The following is a 24,836-nucleotide window of genomic DNA, read 5'->3' as shown; positions in this document are numbered from 1 at the left end:
AGTCAAAGCGCGGGCGTTACATACAAAGTTTCAAACATAGCGAGCCGTAGCGATTGCTTGAGACACCCGAAGCAGCTTTCACGGTGAAATTGCCTCGGGCGCTGAAGCGTTTGTGTCCTGGACTCGGGCCTCAATCCGAGGTGAACAATTACGAATTTCAACGGAATAAAGAGTGCGGGAAGTACTGGAGGCTGGCTACCGTGCAGTGATACTACGGCACAGGTGGCGGCCATCGCCAAGCCACCTCTGTCTTGGAGGCCTAATCAGCAGAGATTCTGATTCACACCTAAAACCCCCTCGGCTCTACGGAAAAACCCCCCAACAGGCACCTGGCACGCCCAGCAACATTATATACGGAAGTACCACAGCGGTAGCCTGTACGCAGCGACTGGCCAGACGCCTACTGTACTCAACCTCGCGTTCCCTGAGCCGGGCACGCCGCCCGGACTGCTACGACTGATGCGGTAGCACGCCTGCACCACGATTGTCATCTCAAGTTCGGATTGTAATCACTCCGCTAGTACTCTCTTGAAGTCTCAAAATCCCTTGCTGCCCTCGGTGTCATCTTTGTTTGATATTCCTTTGGAGGCGCTTATCGTTTTTCTGCTTTTTACCCCCGCTACTGTCCCACCGACTGCTCCTTGGCTTGTCAAACTGCATGCCACGGACTCAGTTTACTAGAGGCCGGCCCGTCGCGTTTTTCTGGTGTTTCGCTTTTCACTTTTTGCAGTCGAAGAAGGGTCGGCAAGGCTAGAAAGATTGTCTGCAGGTGCTCGCGTTCGAAGGAAGTGTGTTTGTATCGGCCACTTCGTTCTCGAGCCGATTCTAGCCAGCAGGGCGGGTGGGCAAGGCAACCAAAGAATTCTGTCTCCCTTGGGGTTGTCAGCCTCGGCCGAGGAATCTGTGAGAACGACGTTACCGTAGAGCCGCGTTCTTCTTAACCAACTCTGTCTGCGTTGCGTAGGTGGTCACTTTCCAGGGTAGGAGGGCAGACGCATGTGACTGATGCGACGCGACTAGCGTGTGGAGGCCACCAGTCCAAGTGCGGGACTGCCAAGCCGGCCCCTTCCGAAGAGATCTCTGCAGTCGCCGGAGCTCCTTTCTCTCTCACGGAGACTACGCTCCCGAAGTGCTAGCCGGTGCGGTCCCCGGGTTTGGTTGGAGGGGGCGACATCTCTGAATGCTTGTCTGCGGTTTGTGCGCAGGAGCGGAATGCTGTCGATCTGCTCTCGTGGCCGCGGGTTGCGAAATCCTTGATCCTCCCTCCGTTGTGTCCGTGGCGGTGTTACTACAGTTTTGTCGGCATTAAGGCCGGACTACGTTATCCGGCGTTGTTTCCCGCGTACAGCGTCGGACCGGAAGTGGCGAGGAGGGAGCTTTTCTCTGCGGGACATTCTCATACAATCTTCGCCATTGCGTTTCCGTCCTGCGCCGCAATGGAATAGAAGTGGATGGAGGACATCTTTCCGCTGCGGCTCCGCATGTTGGGGTCCCATCTAGCAGGTACTCGTGTGGATGGAAGATGTATGTGGAGCGAACGTCTCTCGCTGAAAGATTTTCTCAGGGAATCCAAGGCCACGAGCTGTGAAGCAGCACTCATTACTGGTTCACTGGTTCAGTTGGATGTTGTTGGACAGAGGACGAGTTGATGTGGAAGTCGGGGGTTACCTGTACGAGGTCTGTGTTGATCCCTTTTCTCCGAAATTTCCTCTCAGTCACGGTGGCTAGCGAGGACGATTCCGATTTTGTTCATCAATTTCACACGGAAAGCGTACCGTACTAGTTACTTCGGAATCGTGGCCTTTTCTCCGTTCGAAGGCACAAACCGAGCTACTGTTTCACTCCTGTTCCGAGACTCGTCAAATGGATTCTGACCTGCTCTGTAGACGTCCAGATTTCGTTCGTGGCTCTCGTCTTCCTTCATCTTCCCTGCGTTATCGTGCTCCGAGGTGCTCCGATCCAGTTGTCTCGGCGCATGAGCCTTGCGGTACAGTGCTGCTCTCAGAGTGTGCCTCAGCCTATGTAACTCGCCTCGCGTCACAGGGTTCATGTGCGTCGCCTTGCTGCGAGCGAGATACCAGTTTTGTCGGCAAACGACCGGTTTCCTCCGGATGGGAAATTACAAGCAGTCCAACTCAGAACCAGCGTCTTTCGTATTCGAGCGCCTTTTCCTCAGTTTCACCGTGGGTTTTGCTGTCGTGGCTCCTCAAAGGAAGAGAGAAACGCGAACACAAGCAGAAGTCGGTCTCGCCTCTTTTTACATCGGCGTGTCCAACCTTCTCTCCCCTCGTTCCGAAATCATTACTCAAGTGTCATTGCTTGATGGGACTCCCCGAAAGCCAGCCCAGCAACGCCGAGGGCTGTCCTCCCAGGAATTTTCCAAAGTCGTCGACTTTTTTTCGGCGGTGTTCCTTTTCATCTCAGACCAACCTGTCCTCTGCTCGGAAATTTCCTCAAAGTCTTCTATTGGCTGCGTCATCTTCGTCAAGGCCCCAGACGGTTGGATCCTCAACTGCTTCATGTTTTTCTCGAGCAGCAGCGCGCACCTGGTTCTTTCTTCGGGTTGCGCGCGCGTGCATAGCTGTCTTTTTCCGTGGGATGCTTGACTGCCTGTCTGTGCATCGATTCGTTTTCTTCTTCTTGAGAAGCCCGGAGATCTGCCAGAAGTCTCTGTCCTGCATTCTGCTAAATGGAGGGCTTTTCCTTGGGTCGATCCAGTTTTTCAGTCACGTGGTTATGCCTCTTGTTGTTGGAATGACGGCTCTGGGCATCTGTTTGGTAGCATCTTTCGCTTCCCTGTATGTCGGGTTCGCGGACCCGGCTGCTGAAGGACAGGGGAGAGTTACCAGACTCTCGCGGAGCCCGGCCACTTCTGACGTGCACCAGGATCTCTTCAACGGGACTTTCTGTGCAGAGGCGGTCGCCGGCTCCTCACCGGGGGTTCTTTCAAAAGCTTTTTTTGCTTTCTTTTCCGCGTTTTCTTGTTTTTCTTTCGCGAGAGGTGGAGCTCAGGAGGTTACACACAAAGCGGGTGATAGAGTGGCCGAATGGCTTGTGCCTCTCGTTGAATGGGGATGTTGGGGGGCATTCCGATACATGGTATTGTATCCACTGTATTGCTGCAATAGTCTTTTCAACTCACTTTGGTATCGTGACATCGCCGACACGGCGGCAGGTATGTTAGTGCAGGACCAGCTGCCCATCGCCGGCATAATCAGTTGCTCAAACGTCTCCAGCTCTGTGGCACATCGCAGCACGCCAAGTAATGTGAGAGACACAATAGATGCTTGCAGAGTTTGTAGTCATTCTTCTGCTTACTTGCTTGAACCGAAGGACAGGCAAGAGACCTCGGGGACACACGGGTTCTTGCGCGAGAGAGGAAATCGGCTTTACCGGAGCTGGCTTGGTTCTGATGATCACCGGGCGCCAACTGAAAGAGGTCTTCTCCAGAGACCTGTCTCTTGCGCATATCCCTGTTTGGAAAGCTCTGAGGCTTCGGGGGGCACATTCTTGGAAGCAGAGCCGTGTGGGCCTGCTTCGCTTTCTTTCTCTTGTTCTTCTCCTACTCGGTGTGCGTCGAGCCCTTGTACTCATGTTCGGTGGCAGTCCTTCACCCCTGACGGAAGAGATGGCTATGAGCGTACCTGCGCATCGAACACACACAAGCAAGCAACACCGGCCGAAGTCGGATCCGGTGTGCCTGGGCATGGTTCGAATCCAAGTTCTCTCACTGGAAGCGACTCATCAGGAAGAAGCAGGGAATTCGAGGGAGCCTTGACGCCAGACTGTCGATCCAGGATCTCCGCGTCTCTTATTCTCTTACAGGACGGCCGGAATGCAGCTGATGTCCCAAGCTACAACTGCTCCAAGTTTTGGTCTGGGACCCCGGGACACATCGCGGCTCCACGCATCTCTTCGTCTGAACACAGAAACAGGGAGGCGGTAGTTTCTGTTGTTGGTTCTCAGAGTTTCGCAAGTAACTACAGCGGACCGCATACACTCAGCGACGGTAGAGTGGAGGCTAGGACTGCTTCTTGTGGTCGCTTTGCATGGTGGGTGTCGCAGGTTCGGAGTGAGACTGTCGATGCCGAGGAGGGGAGGGTAGCCTTTCCGAGAACAGGAACTGTCTCGCTTCCCAGTTCTGTTTCTCCTTTCGAGTCAGTCCTCTGCCTTCTTCTTCATTACGTGTGGTGGGTTACTGCCTGCCTTCTTCTTCCGGCTATACCCCTTCTTGGGCCATTCTTGTCCATGTTGAATCTGTCTTGGCTTTTTGCCTTTTACTGCTTTGACTGGCACACTCAAATTCCACAGTTCCCTCAGGTGAGCGTCCATGATTCACGCTGTGGCGGCGGAACGGTATGCCCCCAGTATCGGGATGGCGTGTCATACACGTCTCCACTTCGGGGTGCAGAAAGGAACGGCCGGGTGTCTTCGTCGATCCCCGGGTACAGCGGCACTTCTGCAGTGGAAAAGCCATCAACCAGGAAGGGTCTCGCAGATGAAATTGGGCCTTTGCCATCTTCCCATGCCTTGTCAGTGACTTCAGCTAATGAATCAAACAGTCAAGGAAAGGTGGCCAGCGGTAGAGGGAGCTTGTCCAAGTGTGCTTGCTCGCGCTCGCCATCGTCACCATGGTGTACTGTCGCCGTTCCCGCGGACGCCACGGCGAAGCTACAAGCGGCAGTGTCTGCCGAGCCGCCGACACCGACAGTGCGGCTTGACTGTAGTGTCACAGGAGACTGTGGAAAGTGTCGAAACCGGAATGTGAACAGCTGCAACCATCAGACACGGAGGGGATCAAGGAGCGGCCCGGATTGGGCGATAGCTGAAAGCGAACTGGGCGAGAAAAGTGGAGTGCATTCTAGTGTCTCCTGTGATGGACGGCAAGCTGACCGGACACCAGTGCGACGCCAGAACGGGGCGAGTCTAGCTGCTGAACTTCGACGGGAGCGCCTTGCGCTGCTGATGGGGGGGGGTGCCGTCTCTTGGAAAGAAGGCTATTCTGCCTCGACACGGTGTGGAACCGTGGCATGTTTCCGCAAGGAAAATGACGGAAGCCGATCTTTGAGAGCCCCGACGGGCGTAGAAGATACGAGAGAGCCTTCGTCTCCGCATCCGAATCCGATTATCAACCGTCAGATAGCTATCCGTCATTCCGCGAGTGCTTCAGGGACTCCGCAAGACTCTCGTGACTTAGTGAGTTATCGTTCAAGAGCGGCCGCGCCTGCTCCAGAGTGGACGCCGTGTCACGGAACCGGCGGGCACGTTGAAGTGGTTAACGGCAAATGCGCCGGTGGTAGTGCGTCCTCACCATCTTCCGCTTCACTTCGCGTTCACTGCGGCAACAGGTCTTCTAGCAGCCATAGTGGTTGGGTAGGTTCTTTTCCAGAGAGGCCATTTCCACATGAAGCAGCAGCCGACAGTTTTTCTGGACTGTCGGTAGCAATGCGTCAAAGGATGGTGCACTTTGAGGAGCATTGGGTATACTTCGCGGGCTTCGGAGCCCCGCTATGGGCTGTACAGTGGCTGTGCCCCAGTTTTGTGGACTACGGAGTTTTGGCAATGCTCTTTCCTGTGTGCATTGTGACCTCACTGTGGGCAGTTCCGTTGAGGTGGGTGAAGACGGAAGACGAGCCGTTGATGCGCGCGCATCCGCTTTTGGAGCGTCTGCCCATTTTCACTCCAGTGAGATTTGTTACGGGTTGGATTCTGCAGCTTGTTCTCGGGTATTTGACACCCAGGATTGGGAAAGAGCCTCAGAAAGTCAGCGAAGTGAAGGAAAGAGGGAAGAGGACATGGCTGAGGGCCATCACACGACTCGCAAAGGAGCATAACAGGTGGCAGCCTGGAACAGAGTTGTATGGCACCCAGCTTAAGTAGAGTTCAAGTCTGTGGTTCGTCCAGTGCCGGGGTCAAGATTGGAATTCTCGGAGACTTGGTTATGGTTGTAGTACGGACTGCCGCGCCAGCCAAAACCAAGTGTACAAAGCTCGAAGAAACGCTGCCCTTTCCGGCGAGAATGTTTTTTTCTTTGTGTGCGCCACGTATGTTCGCTTCGGGGCTACTTCGCTTTGCTGCGAAATGGCCACTGCTGAGGACGAATGCCATGGCCGTCCTTCTCAAGATCTTTTTCTCGATGATGCAGGTACATGGTACTAAGGACATGGTTCAGGAGGAACTGTTTGGAGGAGCGGCAAGGACAAAGGTGATCCATGGAAACGTGTTTTTCCTTCTTGCTGACCTGCAGTAACCAAAGAAGTGGACGTTTTTGTGTCCTAGCGGCAACTCCAACTCCACCGAAGCATGCGTTGCCCTGGATTGATTGCTGTTGCACAGTCGCTCCAGTCAGTCGCCCAGCGTATGCAAACGGACGAGGCTGCGTCAGATGATTCTGAGTACACGCCTGTTTACAAAACAACACCGGCGAGTCCCCCGGTTGGGGCCTGCGGACATTCGGCATGGCTCAGCTGCAGAGCGATTCCGTTCTCTAGAGCCCGTAGCGTGGGACTGCGTCGGTTTGGGCCTGCGTACAGCCGGTCTAATTGACCGGTAGTCGCACGCGTGATTCGGAGACGTGCACAGACGCGTTAAAGAGGGACCGACTATTGCTTAGCTTCTAACGTAAGTGGCTCCGAACATTCCCCTTGCTTCGGCTGTACGGACCGTCGTGTGAAGCACCCGTTTCGTGTAGCGACTCTGGTGCCTGGGAATGAGTAATGGTAGTAAGACAGTGTGCAGGGCCTGCGAGGTAAAGCCCTTCTTGAGGCCTAGTGGCTGTGATACGCTTCCGGAATTCTACTGGGACAAACGCTTGCAGGCAAGTGGTGTCTCCGAAACCGAAAACACGGGCTTTCCGCACTCAGATACTAACATGAATACGTAGAATATCGTGACTGCACTGACCGGAGGAATTCGCAGACAGGACACCTTCTCAAAGGGCTGACATTGAGGAGCGCGATCCTCCGCGTCCATTTCGGAGTTCCGGAGAATGTCCTGCACCTTCGTCGTGTGGTTTTCTAGAACTGTTGCAGTGTGACGCACGCAAAAGACGACCAGACGTCCCGTCCTTGTACGCGTTTCACGGCACTGCTGCGCTGTCCTGGTGCAACGCCTGTCGAGGAGACGTCTCCAATCCTTTAAATTCTAAACCAAGGAAGAACTGCCGCCCTCGGTATGATTTGACACCCAGCGGAGGCAGGGCAGCTGGCAAATCGAATGAGGAGAAAATCAACAAGAGTAGTAGTTTCATACAAGGCCGTCTGGACTGAGAAGTGGGAGGACGGCTAGCAGAGAGACCCAGCGAATTCATCTCCAGCAGCGCGCTGTACACGCACATTCTGGTGGACCCCCCATGGTTGTACGTAATTGTGGGAGGTGGCGGGGCCCTGCCTAGACGGCTTCGTTTCGCGCTTGTGTTTGACGAGACACGTTTGTGGGCCCAAAATTCTGTTTATTCACCTATCTCCCCTGCCTCGAGTGCAACCTCGGGATGCGAACTTGTCAAGCAGCTTCGATGCTCTCGCCCGGCCGCATGTGGTCTTCGGGGCTGGGTAATTTGCCAGGAAACTAGCTATTCACACCTGTTTCTCCACTGCTTGACAAGGTTGTCTCCACTCCCCTGCTGTTCGGCGATATCGATATACGTTTGCCTTTCGCCCGATGCTTTCGATCTCGCTGTTCCTCTCCGCGTCTTGGTTCATTTGACAGGAAGCAGCGTTCGCGACTCCAACGACGCGGTGCCTTGCGTCTTCGTAGTAGGCCACTTCCTTCTGTCGTTTACCTTATCCCTGTCCGCGGAGAGCATTGCTCATGAAAGGTTTGGATGTGCCTAGTCTTGTGTCTTGAGCCCGGGGGCTGCTAAAGAAGGAAGGCGCCGTTACCGATTGCTTGTCCGGCACCTCGCTGCGTCGGGGCCCAGCAATCACTGGCTGTGTGCTGATGATTCATTGGGCTTTTACCGGGAGACAGGCGACTCTTGGGTGAAGACAGGCGTGAAGCATAGAAGTTCACGCATCTCCTACTCAGGAGGCTGGCCGGCAGGGCGGGACCCATCTTACAAGACGATGAGGCGTGGTCCGACAGGATGCAGTTGTTGGGACGTTTTGGCGAGACTTCTTCGTTTGTCGCCACTCGCTAGAAGGGTCATCGACAGAAACGACTCACGCAGAAGGGAACTAGTGGGCTCGGCGCCAATGTACAGCTAAGCTAGATAGAAGATACCAAATTGTGGCAAAGAGGAGCTCTCTTCTCGTCTCTTTCATCCTCGTGATTGGTACCCGTGAATGCGGCTGCTGTCTTCCTTTTTGGCGCCGTTCGGTTGTGCTTTTCCAGTCTTCCTCTTCGAATCTTTCTCTTCACGGTCCGGCTCTCCGAGGGTTCTTTCCTCTTTGGCGTGCTCGCGCGCGTGATGCCGTGAAGCGTGGTGCGTTTCTCGGTCGGGGGGTTGTCCTGGATATCTTGGGCACCGCCGTCTCTTCTCACCTTCCGGTATCCTCCACGAGTCGCATCCTCGGATACCCGCATTTGTTACGATTGGTCGATAAGCGCATCTCGACTGGCCGTTACCACTGCGCCCTCCTGTCATATCTGTGTCCTGACTCAGTGTTCTTTCCTTCTCCGGCCTCTTTTTTCAGCTACTTTCTTTCTATCCTGTAGGCGGGAACCTCATGGATCATGGCAGCAGCCCGGGTCATAATCCTGGGTGGGCAGGGGGACACAATGTGTCCGGCGAGAGGTACCGCCTGTCTAGTCGAGATGATTTTCCGGCAGTCCACCATCCTCCGGATGGCGGCAGGAGGGTCTCCTTGCGCCCCACTCATGTAAACAATTTTCTTTCGGTCACGGTGGTCTTGTACTGTATGCGTACCTGAACATACATGATACCCATGATCTTGCTCCAGCGTATTGGCCTAGAACTCTCTTGCCGGGGGACGATGCAGCCTGAATGTATCCGCAGCTCTCCGTGCCTTAGGTTTGTGTTTGTACTTATGGCCGAGATTCCTGCCCGTCTGCAAATGTTGAGGAGTGCTCAGATCCGCTCAGCTATCACCGTCGAGTGCCAGCCCCTCTTTCGGTTCACTTTGCGAAACGAGCTGAGTGTTCGCCTCGCCCGACCTCTGCAGTTTACGCGATGGTGTTGAGAAGTTGCGTTAGATGGTTGGAAGCCGGGAGTCTTTCTCCAGGCAGTTTCATCGCAGGCGTTAGCGTTCCCGGACTCTCTTTGTGCCTTCCCGAATAGGCGTCCCACTTCCACTTGTTTTTGTCCCAAGCGTCTCGACTGCACCTTTCTGTGCCTTTGACATCACTTCTGCGTTGCAACTTTTTTCTTTTCCTTCTTCAGCTCCAAGGCGCCGATCGGGAGAGCCAGTGCCATTACTTCCCACAGCATCATCGCGGTTTGAGCACCGTTTCGGTGATGCGACCCATCTACAGTCACCGTTTTGTTTCGTTTCGAGCAACTGGCGAGGCGCCTAGCCACCTCGGAGGCGCTGCAGGGGGGGGCCCTCAGCCCGAGGAGGAGAAGGAAGAGCCAGATTCGGACGCTGAGATTGACGATACGCCCAAGTACATTCGCTCATGCTTGAAGTGGTTCAGGACTGTATTTCCGGTCCTTCATCCGTTCTACTGGTTCTGCGGTGCTCTCTGCTTCTGTGCGATGCTCGTCTTAATCGGACTAGGAGACGGTACAAGCCCGGTGCAGAAGGAATATATGCTTGGAGTTGCTTCGCCGGGTTGGCAGCCGGGCGATACTCCGGAGGCGACAACGAAGCCACCTGAAGTGGTGAGGATATTCACACGGTGTCCGTTTACACCTGGAACTACAGGCCTCGACAATTGTTCTAGGCGACGCAGCCGCGGATAGTCTGTTCTGACGTAGCTGTCTACACTGAAGTGCAGAAAGTGAAGCGTGTCTCCTCACGCCTTGTCTGAGAGTCACTCCCTACTGCAGGCGAGGAGGAGCGCGAATGGGCAAGGCAGTTTCGCTTGCCGCCAGTCCTGGAGCTGACACTCCAGCGGGTCACGCGGTCCAAAGAGTAGCGACTGTAGTTTTGCCTGTGGATATGGAGGCAAAGTTCAGAAAAGTCTTAAAGCGCTGTCACACCTGGTCGCACAGCTGGGGAAGTGGCGGAGGATGGATGTGTGCCGCCTGGTGTCAGTTTTTTTTTACCTCCCTTCGCAGCCGTTGGCTGGCACTCGGAGCTTGCCTCGGCTCATTTGGGTTTTTCTTGTGAACGGATACCGGAAGGCTAGTATGGTAGGAGCATGCGGGGCCGCCTTCTTCAAGTCCAGTGTGTTGAGCGTTTTGAAGTATAAGTACTTGGCGTGACGTGTGGATGGCTCCCGATGTACTTTGTACGTGTCTTCGGTGAATCGTAGGGCGTTGGCGTGCGGTAGAACGGACACTAGATTGAAATAAGACTTTCGGTCTAACTCCAAGGGTGCAGCGGGGGTGTGTCGGTGTCTCTGTGGGTGTGGGTTTCTTTGTCAGCTTCGTGATATTTCGATGCAGTCGGTGCTCACCCAGGGAGGTTTGGCTTACTTCTACGTGGTGTGTATGAACATGAGCTTCTGGCTCGGGTTCATGCTCCTGAGGTCGGCTACAATTTGGGGAGACAGGGACAGTCATCGAGAGCGACCACGCACGCGAAGGGAAAGCCAGAGGCCACTGCGAAGCGCCGATGTCTACCTGTCTAACTCCGGTCTGACCACGTGGCTCCGTGACAGTTCAGCTTTCATGCCCCTGGACCTTTGTTGTCTCTGTATGGCACAGTTTCCAACCTATTTCGACCAGCGCGCTTCTGCTGGCATCTGTCTGTGCACTATTGGACACAGCCTGGCTCAGACGGCAGCTAAGTAGCGGATCTTTGACTAGGGTGTCACATTAAATACTGAACTTTTCTCGTTTCACTGCACCATCACCTCGGCTTCTTCAGATGGGGACAAAAGATGCTCCCCCTGCAGTGCGCATCACCTCTTTGAGGCTTCTTCCAGTGTCTTGTGAAATATAACTAGTCAAGCTTCTACTATGCGACGAACTCTTTCAGCTGAATCGGCGCCTTGGAATTTGCTTCTCTAGCTCTCTGGTTTTCACGGAGTGTAAAGCTGCCGAAAGCTGTCGTTGGGTGCTCTGTTCTGCTGTTCAGAGTAGTGTGGATCATTGGGTTGGTTGCTGCGCATCAGGTTGGTGCTTATCTTCGGATTGATCAACTTCGTCTGCTACGAAATGCAGGCGGCTACGGCGTTTACTGCGACCATCGATCCCGACATCTTCACGGTTCTCTGGAGCATTTTCTGCTACACGCTATGGCTCAATAACTCTGGAAGAAGTTAGTCGGGATCGCTGCGTGTTCGGCGAGCAGAACTTGTGAACAAGCAGACAGGTTCACGAGCGCGCCGAAGTCCTCTCTTCCTTCTAAAGTGCTTTGATGTGTCCATGTCCGGAGCTGCGTGGGTTGATAAGGCTATGCCTGCCACCATCAGAGACTGGCTCGTGCGGCGGACCGGCCACTCGGGGAGCCACTGGAATGCCAGAGGGAATTGTCAGTGCCCGTTCTGCAGTGCGCGAGAGATGCAGGTTCCAGTTCCCGAGAGTTGCGTTCACCGCGTGCCAGTTGCTTTTGTTCTGCTTTATGTTACGTTCAACGCTGTAGAGTATTCCTAGAGTTACGGATTCTCTGCTCCCTGAGAAGGCTGGACTGGCAGATACCGTCCCGTCTGGCGACATTCCTTCGGGCATGGCATCGAGACACGTTCTCGGTCGTGTTTCAGTCTTTAGGCAACGGGCATTCTTGGGACGGAATGACTGGCGCTCCTAGGCTTGCTGGATAGGAGGATGAGTTTTTCTTTTAGACCGCGCTGAACAGGCAAAGCAGATTTCGGATTCGGTGGGCCGGCGCGTTCCTCTTGTGTTTTCTCTCTCGTTCTCGGTTTTCTTCGTGATTCAGTTCTGTCATTTCCCTCCCCTCTAGCCTACTGGTGCGATTATGAAAAGCGAAAGTGCTTGGCTTGCCCTGACGCGTCCCGGATTCGTGTCTGCAGCGAATTGGGTGCTGGTAGCAAAGAAGAATGCAGCGGTTGAGCCGTTGATGTACTTCCGATTTTTCGGCAAGAGCTTGTACTTTACGGCCGACTCTCTAGATACGGTTTATGTGAGCAACATCGTCATGATGATCCTCAGCTGTCGCCGTCTGCTCCTTTCTCTCATGATATTTGTTTTCGAACTTGGCTTCCTCATGAACATGAACAACCAGGTTGTCGCTTATCTCAGCCGCTACTCGCGCTTGCGCAAATTCAATATCAAGTGGTAAGTTTGACAGGACCCGATCGTATGTTGTCCGGATGTCCCTATCTTCAGCGGGATCAGTGTGTTGGAAACGACCCCCGGCTAGGGGTTTTGTACCTTGGTCTGGGGAACGATCTCCGACACCTGCCTTTATAATGCGTCTTACGCGGTGCCGATGCAGTAGGCCGCCGGGGAACTTCCGCGTTTTGGAACGGGTCACACGAGAAAGGACACCTGAAGACAGCCTGCGGGAGTGAAATCAGGCTTAGTATGCCTGAGATTCGTATGTTCCCGTCGTTGGTGCGATCAGCGTTCGTCAGCGCCGCTTGGGAAAACATTTATCTGGTTGCCTCTTATTCTTCTACTAAGGTGATATCGACGCTGCACTTTTGTCACTTGTCAGGTGCGCGTTTGCCGCACAAATAGGCTCTGCCTCTGACTACGATGCTAGCGACTTGGACAGTCGTATGGATGGTAGTGTCAGCATGGAGCGAAGGGCTTTTGAGGCTGCCGGCTTCCACGGCGAGACCGGGCCGGGTCATCAAGATCCGCGCGGGGGTAAAACGGCCGCTCCTGGGAAGACGGTTGCGACGCATACGGAGTCTCAGCCTCGTGGACAAGGTGGAAAGTGGAGGCAGTCCAGCAAAAACCGGACCGTGACGAAGCGGTACGTCAGGTCTGGGACCTTCAAACGCTTTTGTGTTGGGATCCGTGTTGGTGGGGCATTCTCCTTTCCCGATGGTCTGACCACACAATGCATGATGATATCATCCGAGTAGCCATTGCCGAGCTTCGGAAAGGGCCGGAGGTGCTGTTTTGGAAATCAGTGTGCAAGTGGGGCGTTACTCTGGAGATCACTTTCCTGCTCTCCCCGTTCCATTGCTCGCAACGGTGGATAGGTGGTGGCTGCGCGCACGCGGTGTTCGTCATCACCGCATGACGTACACGCTCACGCGGTGGGTTTCCGAAGTATCGCATAGACAAGCGGTGTGATGTGTCACGCTCCTTGTGTTTGTATTTCATGCGCGGTATCTTGGTGGTTCCGGGAGGGCATGTTTACGCGGAAGCACAGCAAACGGGTGGCCTCAGAAAGGTAAGCCAGATGTGCTACACTTTGAATCTAGAGGCGACCTCGTGATATCTAAGCATCCTAGAACGTTGCTTTATATGCGGTAGCGAAATGTGGAAGATTCAGTTGCATTTCCGAGTTCCGGGAACCAAGGCCGGGTCGGGCGGAGATTCTCCTCGCCACTCACACGGGAGTTCGTGACGGTTCCCACACTGCTCCCTCTCATGTCGGGCAGCCGATTTGCAGTTGTCCGCATGGAAACCGGAGAGAACTTCACATGAGAGTAGAGATTTCCAGTGATAAACAGGTTCATCGCCAGAAAGGTCAGCTCTCCCCTGAAGACAATGTGTCTGCACGGCATGTATTCTGCAGAGTGGGACGATTCGGCGACGACCGAACGCTGTTTTTTCCGTGTTTTGTTAAAAGGAGTTGAGGGCGTGCCACCCATTCGCTTTCGCTCCACTTTAGAGTTGGGGATGCATTCTGACTTTCTTCGCCATTTTCCTTTCATGTACACGTGGTGAGCCGTTGATACTCTTCTCCGTTAGAGCGTGTCACTGTGTAGTCTCCCACCAGTCCAGACAGCGAGTCTGTTCCCTCTGCTTTGAGAGTGCATCGTGAAGGCGTGCATAGCTTGAGAGGGGAGATTGATTTGTCCCACGTGTTTTTTTGCGCCTGTTGCCCTGGCACTGCAATTTGTTTGGCGTTTACTATCTTTATTCTTCCAGGCTTCAGTCGCATCCACCAGCACAAATCAGAGAGGCGCAGACTCTCTTGCGCACAGCCACCCAGGGGTATACCGAACCGCTACGAATCCGACATGGGGTGTCACGTCAGTGCCTACAGAACGAGTTCGGGGCAGACAGTAAGTGGTTTGCCGTGAGTCTGCGGGCTCTTGCATCTGTCTGCGCTCGTGTCTGGGGACTCCACAGCTTTCTTTCGCGGAAGCTTCTCTAGATATTGTAGGCAGTCATAGCGGTCGCTTGACACGCATAAGATGGAGACCTTTGCAGAGCGGTTACGCAGACTCGGGGGCTGACGAAGGCCGGATACAGCGAAGCGCTCACGAGAGGCTTTCCCAGGAAGTCTTTCCAGCCGGGCTCTTACGGTCGCACAGATTCGCTGCACCGCGTACACTCCCGTGCGCCTTTGGGGTGGTGTTTCAGACTATCCCATGTATGAAGGGAAGTGCATGCGTCTCAGATGGACTCGAGCGCCTTGAGCGAGTGAAAGTGGTGTGGTAGAGCTGGGCCTCGGAGACGAACAGAGATGTTCGAACGGCTGCGTTGCCGCGGGCGCCTCTTGCGCGAGGGAGATTGACGGATCTGAGTGGTGCAGCGACACGCGTGACGCTGTGCTGTCTCTCTTTTCGGTCCAGGCTTACCGAGACAGCTTCGGCCGGCCTACATCGAGAAGTCTCAGACGTCTAAAATTCGAAACTGGCTATTGATTCACTACGTTTACGATTACCCCCCGGCGCTGTTCGTGCGCTCTCAGCGGATCGAGCTGACGCACAAACCCGTGGCGAAATCTGTCGCGGAGATTCTCTTCAACGAGATGGTGTCGGACCAAATCGATGTGCAGCTGGCTCGCGCCCAAAGTGCAGAAAAACAGCGAGCCATTGCCGCGATGATAGGGCTGACGCCCTCTGATACTGCTGCGAGCAAAAGTGGCCCCGGTACGGATGACGGAATGATTCCTTGATGCGAGCGGCGGGATCACCGTCGCTGACTCTCGCCGGGATGGGACTCTTTGTGGCTCCGGGCAGCCGATCTGGATGCTCACTTGGGACTGGTGTCCGCGCTGGCTTTTGGACAGGCTAGGTTTTTTTCCCTTTTGCAGACAGTTTTTTCCGGGTGGTCGTTTTTGAGTGTCTTTGCCGCGCTGGAAGAAGGATGCGTCGATAATACCGTCGCGGGTACTGACGGGCTCTCAGAGGAGCGAATGTACCAGCTCGTTCTTCCAGCCTGTCGTTATGCAGACCTACTGCCGGTACCAGGCGGGCTTCCGTGAGCCGGCCAGATTTCCTGCCGACGGCAGGCTAGTATTTTGTAGCCGGCAGGAGGACGGTGATGGGGGGAGAGGGTGTTAGAAGCTGTCCAGATGTCATGGCAGCCGTAGCGGGGGAAATCGTGCACGAGTGCGCCTGTGATCGTCAGCGGTTCATGATGTGTTTTTCGTCTCCGTGACTGCAGGCGTTGAGGAGGGCGGTGACTACGCATGGAACGATCTTCCTCCACTTCCAGAGGTAGACCCGTTGAACCCATTCCCAGAGTACAGTTCGCAGCCGACGCACGGCAACTCGCTGCGTCTTGTGGACGTCAATACGCGACTACCCCCTCCTGCGACCGCGCAGACCACTAGTGACAATGTCGGAACAGCGACAACTAACGGCCGCACGGCTGCCGGTGTTACCACCATTTCGTCGTCATCTGCTGGACAGTCGCCAAGTACCGGCGTATCGGGAGGTGTTGCGCAGTCATCAGCGTCCGCGGCATCTGCCGCTCCGGTGGGCTCTCCTGGTTCGCCTCGGTCGGTGTCGGCTAGCGCAGATGCTACTTTCGGAGGCAGCAGCGGTGATAGTGCCGGCGGAGGCAATGCATCGCAAAATGATGCGTCTGGCTCTCCTCAAGTCGCGAAGGCAGGGACCGGGAACGCTGTATCTTCTCCGCAAACCGGGCTTGGCACTGACAATTTCGGAAGTGCCGGCGCCGCGGGCTTACCTCAGCAGGCTACTGGAAATGGTGTTCATCCGGCTGGACCACCCCTGCCGGAGGAAGGCGAGAGACAAAGAAGCGCTGCGCGGAGCGAGCACATAGCTGAGCGTGACCTCCGGGGGCAAGCAAGCGGGGACGAGAACTCCCCGGCTGAAGACGACTCTGAGAAGTTCGACCCGCTTGAAGGTACGGTGTGGCGGTGGTACTCTTGTCTCTGTCCGACTCTGGGACCAGAGGCTGAGCCCGTGATGAGCGGAAATGTAGAGGCCTCGTGCTTTACATGGTTGCTACACTGATGTTTCTGGCGTTTTTGCCCAGCGTCGGGTGAGCGGCAAAGACGTCTGAGTTGCCCACTAGCTGTGTACACAGCGACGTGAATCCGGATTCAGGGTCCTTTCTTCTCTCGGTGCTACACTGTTCTGTCGTCTCAGTTACCTTTCCTGCGGTCGCGATGTGTCTGTTTCAGAGCGTCCGAGTCGGTTGCGATGTGGTGTGCAATGGTTGGCCTTCTGTTATAGGTGACTTCGAGTTCAACGTGGTCGACCCCCAGACAGCTCGGCTCCCGGAGCATCTCCGTACGAAACACTATGGAACGCACACCCCTTTCTCTATCGCCATTCGTCCAGCGCAGTCTGACGTGGCCGCACATCTTGAAGGCGAGGTACGTGAGTAACAATCTCCCTGGGCACATGCCGTTGCCTGCCAACAGCCTCTATGGACTATACCGGCTACGTCGCTGAGGCATCACGCCCATGAGCTGCGCGTGGCGGTCTCCAACCCGCGAGGTGGCAATCGTCTCTGCTCTTTTCAAAGAGCGTGCTTTTGTCCACACATGTCAGCGAAAATTCGTAGACAACGTCGTCGTTTTGTCCAGCGTGTCTTGTCTGTGCAAGTGATTTTTGGCGTAGAGCTGTGTCCACCCCTTTGCTACATTGCCGCGCTGCGTTGTCAGGCCTACGATGCTAGCGCGTTTCTGAGCAACTCGGTGTGTTCATTGACCTACAGAACGTTGCTCCGCCTCCCCAGGCTGTTGCGCAGGCGCCCCGTGCTCGTCGGGGTGCGTCGGCGACCAGTCGCCGCACCCGACTCGACGTCGGACCAGCCCTTAATTTCGGTGAAGGAATACCCTCTGCGGCTCCGGCTGCGAACCCTGCCAGTTTTTCCCCTGCTCCCACCCACCAGAGGGCCTTCGACGACAGCCTCAGGCGGGCAGCGAGGGCGACTACCAGCAACCAGTTTTCCCATGCGACGATCCAAAGAGTTTTCGACCCCGCGGAACGGCCGCCCAGTGTTGCCGCGCAGTCGGAGTCAACTCATTCTTGCGCTCCGCGACGCTCTCGCAGTCGCGTTTGCGGAGTGCCCCCGGAGACGGCTTTGCCTCGTGAACAGTTTTGCCAGGGCGGTCCGGAGGACGGCGAGACGGCGGTACCCTTTCCGAGTTTTCTTCTAGACAGCTCGGATTTTGAACTCACCCAAGACGCCGGTCGGGCGCGGCGGCCGTTGTGGAAACGTTCCCGGGTGAGGGGGGGAGATGGTCGGCCCTTCTCTCAGTCTGAAGACAGCGACGAGAGCAAAGAGTCGGACGAAGACGGCAAAGCGATGGCGCTTCTGACGGCGCCGTCGTTGTTCCATGAGCAGCTCAGACAGAGGGGGAGTTTTTCACAGTCTCAGTGTGCCGACACATATGAGTCATGCTGTCACCATGACCATCAGGGAGCTCCGGCCGTTCAGCTTGCCAAAATAGACAGCCGACAGAAGCGGAGCCGGACAGTGGATTTCCCCGTGGCGCCGGATGCCCTTGAGTGGAGCCCTTCGGCACCCGGTGGCTCTCATTCAGGGAAGTCAACTTTAGCTGCCAGTCCTTCTTTGGTTCGTGGTCGGCACCCTGGCGGGTTACCAGGTGGCTCAGTCTCCTGTCATCCCCTGCTGAATGGCACCTGTGGGGAAAGCAACTCCGTCGCTGATTGTGCTCTCCCCTCTCATTCTCGGCAAGGCCTGAGCCAAGAGCACAAATTCCATACTCACATTCGTTCTTCTGCGTACCAGTTAGATCCTACGCACGGCGCCGAGCTGCAAGGAAGTCAGCGGGACGGAGGTGTGGTTTCGCGTACCTCATCTTCAGATGGTGCAGCCACCGTGACAGAGCAGACGCCGAATCAGGACGGGACTGAAGTCTCCCCGGCTGACGGTATGGCGCCTGCCGCCGACGCGCAGACTTCTGGGGCAGGTGTAACTGCGGCTCGAGCTTCGAGTCCGTCTCACATAGGCAGCGGTAATTTCCTTTCTCCGAATGTCCTGGTAGATGAGGACTTCCACAAGGGCCGGCAGAGGTCGAATGCTGTCGACGTCAGTGCGGTAGATAAGAAGGAGGGCGAGAAAGAAGAGGACGCTGCTATCACGAGAGACTACATTGAAATGTTTCTCAAACCAGATGAGGTGGAGGAATTCATGAAACAGGTTGATCTAGCAGGTATGTCATGGGACGCAGAGCTCCTGCGGTTGGAAACAGTCGCTTGTGCAGCTTGGTTTGCCCACACTGACGGATGTTTTGCTAGTTCAGTGGCGCGGAACGTGTTCGCCGTGGAAAACCGACTGGGCACTGTCCTTGTAAAACGCCATAGGAGCAGTGACTCAGTATGGATGTCTTTCCCGGCCTCGCTCACGCGCGAGTATGGTTAGGGAAGCGGTAGAAGAGCTACAGCGCCGAGGAGAGATACAGACCGAACTTGGCGTCTCGTCCAGCTTCTTTGTTGCAAAGTCGCATCGTCGCCGGAGGTTCAGTGTCGAGGAACTTGGTGTCAGGCATTCGAGCAACACCACTAATTTCTGCTGCTTGTTCCATGTAGCAACCGCTTACGCCTCCTCGTATGTGTCGCGCTGGGCCGTGGTAATACGACTGTCACGGAGTCTGCGTGAGCCGCAATGCTCAGGAAGCGTGAGAGGGTACAACCATCTAAACTTGTTGGAAGACTCGGTGGTGTCTGCGAAAGTCAGACTGTGGCGTCGAGTTATTAATATCCGTTCTGCGACAGTCAAGAAGCTCTTGCACGAAACTAGCGCAAGTAATTATCTGGTCTCTTTCTCCAACGGGTTATTCGCCTTCCAGATTCGCAGGCCGTGCTGAACCCGGTGTGATCCGACAGGAGTGACTACATATCAGTTCGAGCCTCTTGGCTACACGAAAGGACTCCATCTTCTAGAAGCCTTTTCTGCTGTGGCGTGCCTGAGAGAGATCAGACTGCTTTTGCGGATACCGTTTGCTCTGCAGGTCACGGGAAGTTCAACATGGCAATGTTTAAACGAGCGGTCCTGGTCGTCTACTCCATGAGAAAGAAGCTTTTGAAAGCTTTGAAGGTAATCACTCCATGAGTTGCAGAATGCTGTCGTTCCTGTAATGGTTTTGCTTTCGGGACCGGCACTTCAATCAGAGTGTTCAGGTGCTGCGCGCAGATTAGTTTGTGTGTCTTTCTCGGTTATTTTCCTACCCCGGAGGTGGGCTTCGTGTTGCTATGTGTCCTGAGGCGCGATGCTGCGAAGCCCATGAGAGACTCACCAGAATCAGCCAATTGAGGATCCCTCACCAGTTTGCATTAAGCTTTGTTGTCTACCGACACGCTGCTGAGGCCGTGGGGCGTGCTTATGTTCGTGGTTCTGCAGCCTTATACGTAAGGGATCATGGTTGCTGGTGTGCCGATTGGGTTATCTCTGTTCAGAGCCAAGCCAGTATAGCGTCAACAGTCCGGCGTATGATCTCGGTTCTTCTGTGGGTTATTTCCTTCATCGTCTTCCTGCTTGTTCTCGGAGTCAACATCAACACAGTTATCGTTTCTGGAGCTGCCTCGTTGTCCGCTATCATCGTTGCCCTCAGTAAGCCAAGCGGCGTGCCATTGCTAGCAGCCTGGCAGTTGGTAAAGGGTGTTCCTGGGTGGCGGTTTACTGTAGCGTGCAAAAGAAGTCATCAGACCAGCCGCTGACGGGGCACCAGCTGTTTCCTCTGATGCCGCTTTTTCGGAGTTAGGAAGGCAGACCGCTTCTTTGCCACCCACTGTAAGCTACTTTAGTTTTGTAGGGTCATACAGCGGGATGAGAGGATGATCTAATGAATTCGTATGTACGTGATACTATCTTCCGTGGAGCGCTATTGTTTTGGCGGGCCTTCCGTGCGGTGTGGCTACCTTCCGTTGCGTAGCTGGGGAGAACAGCTGCATCAGTGCAGTGCAGTGATCCATTCTGCCGCCACCTGCCGAATTTGATTCGCTTTCGGGGGAGTACAGTGCGAGAGTGTCCGGATGCGAACCAGGGAGAGATGCAAGTAGTACCGTGGAATTCATCGCGTCAAGGGTGAAGTCTCTACATGTGTAGGACCGTGAACAGTCTACAGATTGTACTCGTTTCTCTACACCGTTTGCTACTTTGTTTTTGTAGCACGAAGGAGGGTTCCGACTATGTCAGTATGAATGCGCCTTGCCTATACCGCGTGCTATAAAGCGAGGGAGCTTGCGCTTTTACACGGTCGAGAAGGCACCAGAGGTTGTGCTGGGCGATTCCTGAGTGTGCATGCCTGAATCCGAAGTCGATATGATTGGGTACATCGAAATGCAAATTGTGTGCGTGTGCAACTGCAAGCCCGCAGAAGCACTCTCGTGAGCAGCTGCTCTGCCGTGGCACCTTTGCTTGTCGCGCAGGTTACTTCTACCAGAACTTCATCACAGCAGTGATATTTATCGCCGTGTCCAATCCATTCAATGTCGGTGACAGGATACGTGTCGATGGCACGGAAATTCTTTATGTCCGAAAGATTAGGACTTACACGACCGAGTTCGAAACGGTTCACGGACGCCCGGTGAGTGGCTCGTCTAAGGACGCGGTCTAACACGTGTATGCCTTCTTCCCGAGCAGAGTCCTGGTTAGCAAAACCTCTTGTGGCGCTGCACATTTTCTCACTGAATACCTGCGAGCCCGCAATACAGTCACAAACCTGTTTTGTCTCGTCCGTCGTGATTTCCAGGTGTTCTACAGCAATGCAGTTCTGTTCAATCGCGTGATCACGAATGAATCCAGGTCGAAGAATTCTTGTTTGGAGATTCCTTTGCAAGTAGACATTCGAACCCCCGAGAGTTCTATCCGTCAGCTCCAAGCTTCCCTTCAGAAATATATCGACAGCCGCGCCCTCGAGTTTGTCAAGGACACCTTTCGCATGTTTGTTGTCAACGTTCAGCCGGGAAGACATGTTGATGTAAGTCCGTGCCTCACTGATTGCTTCCAGCTTCTTGACCATGCATAGCTTTTGTCTCCGTGGTGTTGCGCCAGTGGCGCCTGTGTTTCGCTTCCTCCGACTTTGTGATCGGCCGAGACCGCGGGTCGCGGAGTAAGGGCTTTGGAGGAGGCACGGGACTGGCACATGTGCCACGGCTGCCCGCAACACACTTGTGCTTGTTTCAGGTGCGGTCGGTGAGTGAGGAGGTCTAGGTATGTTTTTGTCTGCGTCGCAGATTTGCTGGTACAGAGATGGTCGACAATTGGAGCCCGTTCATAGGGAGTTGTGGGGATTCAGAACACAGATGTAAACGGTAGCGGGCATGAAATCGTGAGGTTTTGGCCGGCATGTTTTGGAGCGATCTCATCTGGGCCACGCAGCTGGGGGTCGAACGGCGTGTTCAGTCAGGCCGTGTCGGCAGGACTTGATTCGGGCGTGCTTCGGCCTACATCTAGCCCTTTTCCTGAGACGTGCCCAGAGTGAATTTACGTGTGCCTGTGGATGGCACGTGTACGCGGTGTAAGCAGGCGAGGCGGTGCCGTTGTGAAAATGTTTTCTCTAAGCTTAGAGTCAGTGTGGTGCGCCTGTGGTTTGCGTTTCCACGTACCGCGGGTAGTGCTCCGTGTGCATGTTGTTATGTGTTTGTTTTTCGGATTGCGCTCTGGTGCGGTCTTGCATACTTTCGGAACGGATCCGGTGTGAGCTTTGGAATGGCGCGACTGTCCTTCTGCAGATCGCTTTCTGGATGACGTGCGTCGAGGGGTGGGGCAACTTCCTGAAGGTTCTTCGTACTCGGACGGACGTGTATTTTTACTTGATAAAGCAGCTCATCCGGTTAAACATCTCTTTTCAGCTGCCGGTTCAGCCCGTGCACCTCTTTGGGCCACCGACCGGCTCGAGTTCGGTCGCGTACGTCCCTTCCAGTTCGGGCGGAGCCAAAGAGAGGTCTGCGATTTCCTCGCCGGCGCCGTTCTCGGGCGCGGCGGAGCGGCGCGTCGTTAGCGCTGCTGGTGAGTGTGGTGAATGCTGGGCTGGCCCTGTACGGAGGTCTACCCGGGTGTCTTGAGTCCTCGCGCCGTGGTGTCAGTTGGGCACAGGGTATCTGCAAGTTTGGTTCGTCAAGGCGGGTTGCGGCAAACAGCCTCAACACGAAGAAACGCAAGCATCGTTGCCGAATCCGTAGAGAGGGCATTTTGTGATGGTAGACGCGGTGTCGCTGCAGCCGGTTAGTGCTGAGGTCCTGTCGCTTTCATTACCAGGCTGTTCAGTGCTTCGTCTGGGATTGAAGTGTCGGCTTTATGTTTTGAGGTGGGGGTACAGTTTTCGAGGGGAGGAAGGGACACACCAGAGCGTTACCGGCATCGCGGTCTACCAGCATTCTTTTTTCTTGCTTGGCGAGCGTTCTAAACTCGTGTCTCCTTGTGTTTTACTTACAACCAAGTAGCGGTACGTAAGCTCTTGGTTAGCACAGCGGTTAGAAATCTTTTAGGGGTCCTGCGTAGTTGGAGGCGCCACGCGTAACCAGCAGAAACCGCCGTTCAGCTTGCTCAAACTCGACTGCCGGCGACGCGTTCTATGGAAATTACACAGGCCGTTTGGGCTCATGATACAGGTAGATTTCCAGTGCGCTCCTGCACATGACAGCTGACTCGTCAGTTTTTCTTGCTGCCAGGATCTGACCGACGCCGCCCGGTTGGCTGTGGCGGTTTTCTCTTCTGAAGTACTAGCTAGGACACGTGTTCTCTGGCGTGCCACTGGTGAGTGCTTTGTTGATGCTTTTGCCGTGCAGCTGCGACACAGCAGTTTCAGATGGCACCGTCGCACTCGGTGGAGCCTCCTGGCTCTCACCCGTGTCTCGGATGGATAGGGGATGTTTTCAGCTCTGCCACGCCGTGTCCTGTTCGCGACAGAACGGGGGAGCAACATGAAACTTACTATGCAGATTCAGTCTTCGGTGATTCTGCGGCCTTGAAGGAAGGTTTACAGTCAACTGACCGCAGGGGTAACTGTTCTCACGCCTTCTGCCACCAGGTCCCTTTGGCTGACTTTTCTTCGCGCCGCCCCTCAGCGTCCTTTCAAGCTGTTTCTAGGGACGAGTGTTCGCAGGGTGGAACTTCTTTGCTACAAGCGACGGCCGCCATTTCCTATGGTCCTTCGTTAACTCGCCCAGAGAAGTCCGGAGATCAGGTCTTCTTATCTGCTGCGGAGCCGGACGTCAGAAATTATGGCGGTGGGCTACCACCGACCACGGATCTGTGGCAGAAGGCGGGAGCAATGGTCAACGACGCTCTGAACTTCGTGAATAAGACAGCTGCTGCTGTCAGCTGTGTAAGTTCTTCCAAGGCATCTGGGCGCCGTCGCCGGCAACTTGTGCGATTTAAAAGTCTTCTTGAAAAAGAAGGAATGGCGGAGCTCGATGCAAATACCACGGCGAGTCGCGCAGACGTTGGAACGGCGCTGTCGTCGTCTTACACTGCTTCCGTGGCCCGCCGGCTACAGCGGCAGAGACGCGGAAGTGGCCGACTGCGCGCGGAGCCTCTCGCTCATGACTCGGTCGTCCAGCTCCGTCACATGTGCCCAAGAGCGCGTGAGAGTGTCCGTGCTAGTTTCAGCCCACCGCAACGGAAGACGTCGGGACTGATCTCCGGGAGCGATATCCGGGAGGTGCTCGTAGGCCAGGGGATGTATTGTGCGGTTCGTCGTCGCTCCGGGAGGAGCGACAGCGTACAAACACCTGCATCGGACGGAGATTGCTCCAGTATGACGGAGAGTGACTAGGAAGGAAGAGCGAGGAGGCGCGGCCGCATACGGTCTTCTTGGGGTTACCGGAGGGGAGCAGGCCACATGGGCTGCCGAGAAGGGCAAAGCAGCTGGCAGTAGACGGCAGAGAAAGTGGCGCAAGTAGCCGTGATACTCCTTCAAAAGTGTGAAGGTGTTTCCTCGGATCGATTGTCAGAAAGCACGACATGTGGAAGCTTTCAATGTTTGTGAGGTTGAAAGTGGAGGATCACTTTTGAGGGGAACTCCGACCCAGAGGGCAAAACTGAGATAGCAAACAACATCCCATTTTTTGACTCGCGATGGAGTCGATGAAAGGCGTCCAGTACGGTTCAAGTGGTCGCCCCGCATTGTTTCATGTTGTTGCGGTGCGGTGAGGAGCAAGCACCTTTGTTGCCAAGGACGGAGCTGTTGTGTGTAACCGCAGGGAGCGGAGATCCATCACGTCGTTATTCCTCGTGGCTTTGCGCTTCTTCTGTGCGGCTTTGGTGCTAGAAGACCGAACTCCAGCAAAGCCGCTGTTCGCTCTTCTGGGCGTGAACATGACTCGCCTGTGAAGTGAACTCTTTGTTGCAACGGGCCCAGTGACAACCGTGGTTGTCGGCCGTTCTTGAGCTGTCGAGACTGCGGTGTTCTATAGTGTGCGGTTCTTCTCAGAGGTACACATTCCCTTGAGAGTCTGTACCTACTCAACTTCCTTCTATTGACTGAGATATGGTCGTGCACCTGATG

The 24,836-nt window shown here is 55.0% G+C and overlaps 2 protein-coding genes across 2 annotated transcripts; both read left to right on the top strand.

Moving 5' to 3' along the window:
- The first annotated feature begins 490 nt into the window (after positions 1-490).
- CSUI_001052 (small conductance mechanosensitive ion channel family) lies at positions 491-6,723 on the top strand. Its single transcript, XM_068061258.1, has one exon. It carries the CDS (start codon positions 1,864-1,866, stop codon positions 5,878-5,880), a length of 4,017 nt encoding a protein of 1,338 aa, XP_067926777.1. The 5' UTR covers positions 491-1,863; the 3' UTR covers positions 5,881-6,723.
- A 681-nt stretch (positions 6,724-7,404) lies between these two features.
- On the top strand, positions 7,405-24,818 carry CSUI_001051 (small conductance mechanosensitive ion channel family protein). Its single transcript, XM_068061257.1, has 17 exons — positions 7,405-8,819; positions 9,341-9,781; positions 10,490-10,593; positions 11,182-11,327; positions 12,040-12,304; positions 12,687-12,950; positions 14,081-14,217; positions 14,731-15,030; positions 15,548-16,255; positions 16,588-16,730; positions 17,075-18,539; positions 19,338-19,423; positions 19,783-19,936; positions 20,755-20,912; positions 21,078-21,305; positions 22,060-22,336; positions 23,116-24,818. Exons 1-17 carry the CDS (start codon positions 8,667-8,669, stop codon positions 24,102-24,104), a joined length of 6,018 nt encoding a protein of 2,005 aa, XP_067926776.1. The 5' UTR covers positions 7,405-8,666; the 3' UTR covers positions 24,105-24,818.
- Positions 24,819-24,836: the final 18 nt, after the last annotated feature.

The sequence above is a fragment of the Cystoisospora suis genome (assembly GCF_002600585.1).
Source record: "Cystoisospora suis strain Wien I chromosome Unknown contig_421, whole genome shotgun sequence".
Classification (NCBI taxonomy): domain Eukaryota; phylum Apicomplexa; class Conoidasida; order Eucoccidiorida; family Sarcocystidae; genus Cystoisospora; species Cystoisospora suis.
The sequence above is the reverse complement of the archived record's forward strand: the minus strand, read 5'-3'. Positions and strand labels throughout refer to the sequence as shown.

Coding starts and splice junctions, on each gene's coding strand:
- CSUI_001052 (XM_068061258.1), top strand. CDS start 1,864: ATGGATTCTGACCTGCTCTGTAGACGTCCAGATTTCGTTCGTGGCTCT.
- CSUI_001051 (XM_068061257.1), top strand. CDS start 8,667: ATGGATCATGGCAGCAGCCCGGGTCATAATCCTGGGTGGGCAGGGGGA. Junction 18,540..19,337: donor GAAACAGGTTGATCTAGCAG/GTATGTCATGGG, acceptor TTTGCTCTGCAG/GTCACGGGAAGTTCAACATG. Junction 19,937..20,754: donor CGCTATCATCGTTGCCCTCA/GTAAGCCAAGCG, acceptor CTTGTCGCGCAG/GTTACTTCTACCAGAACTTC.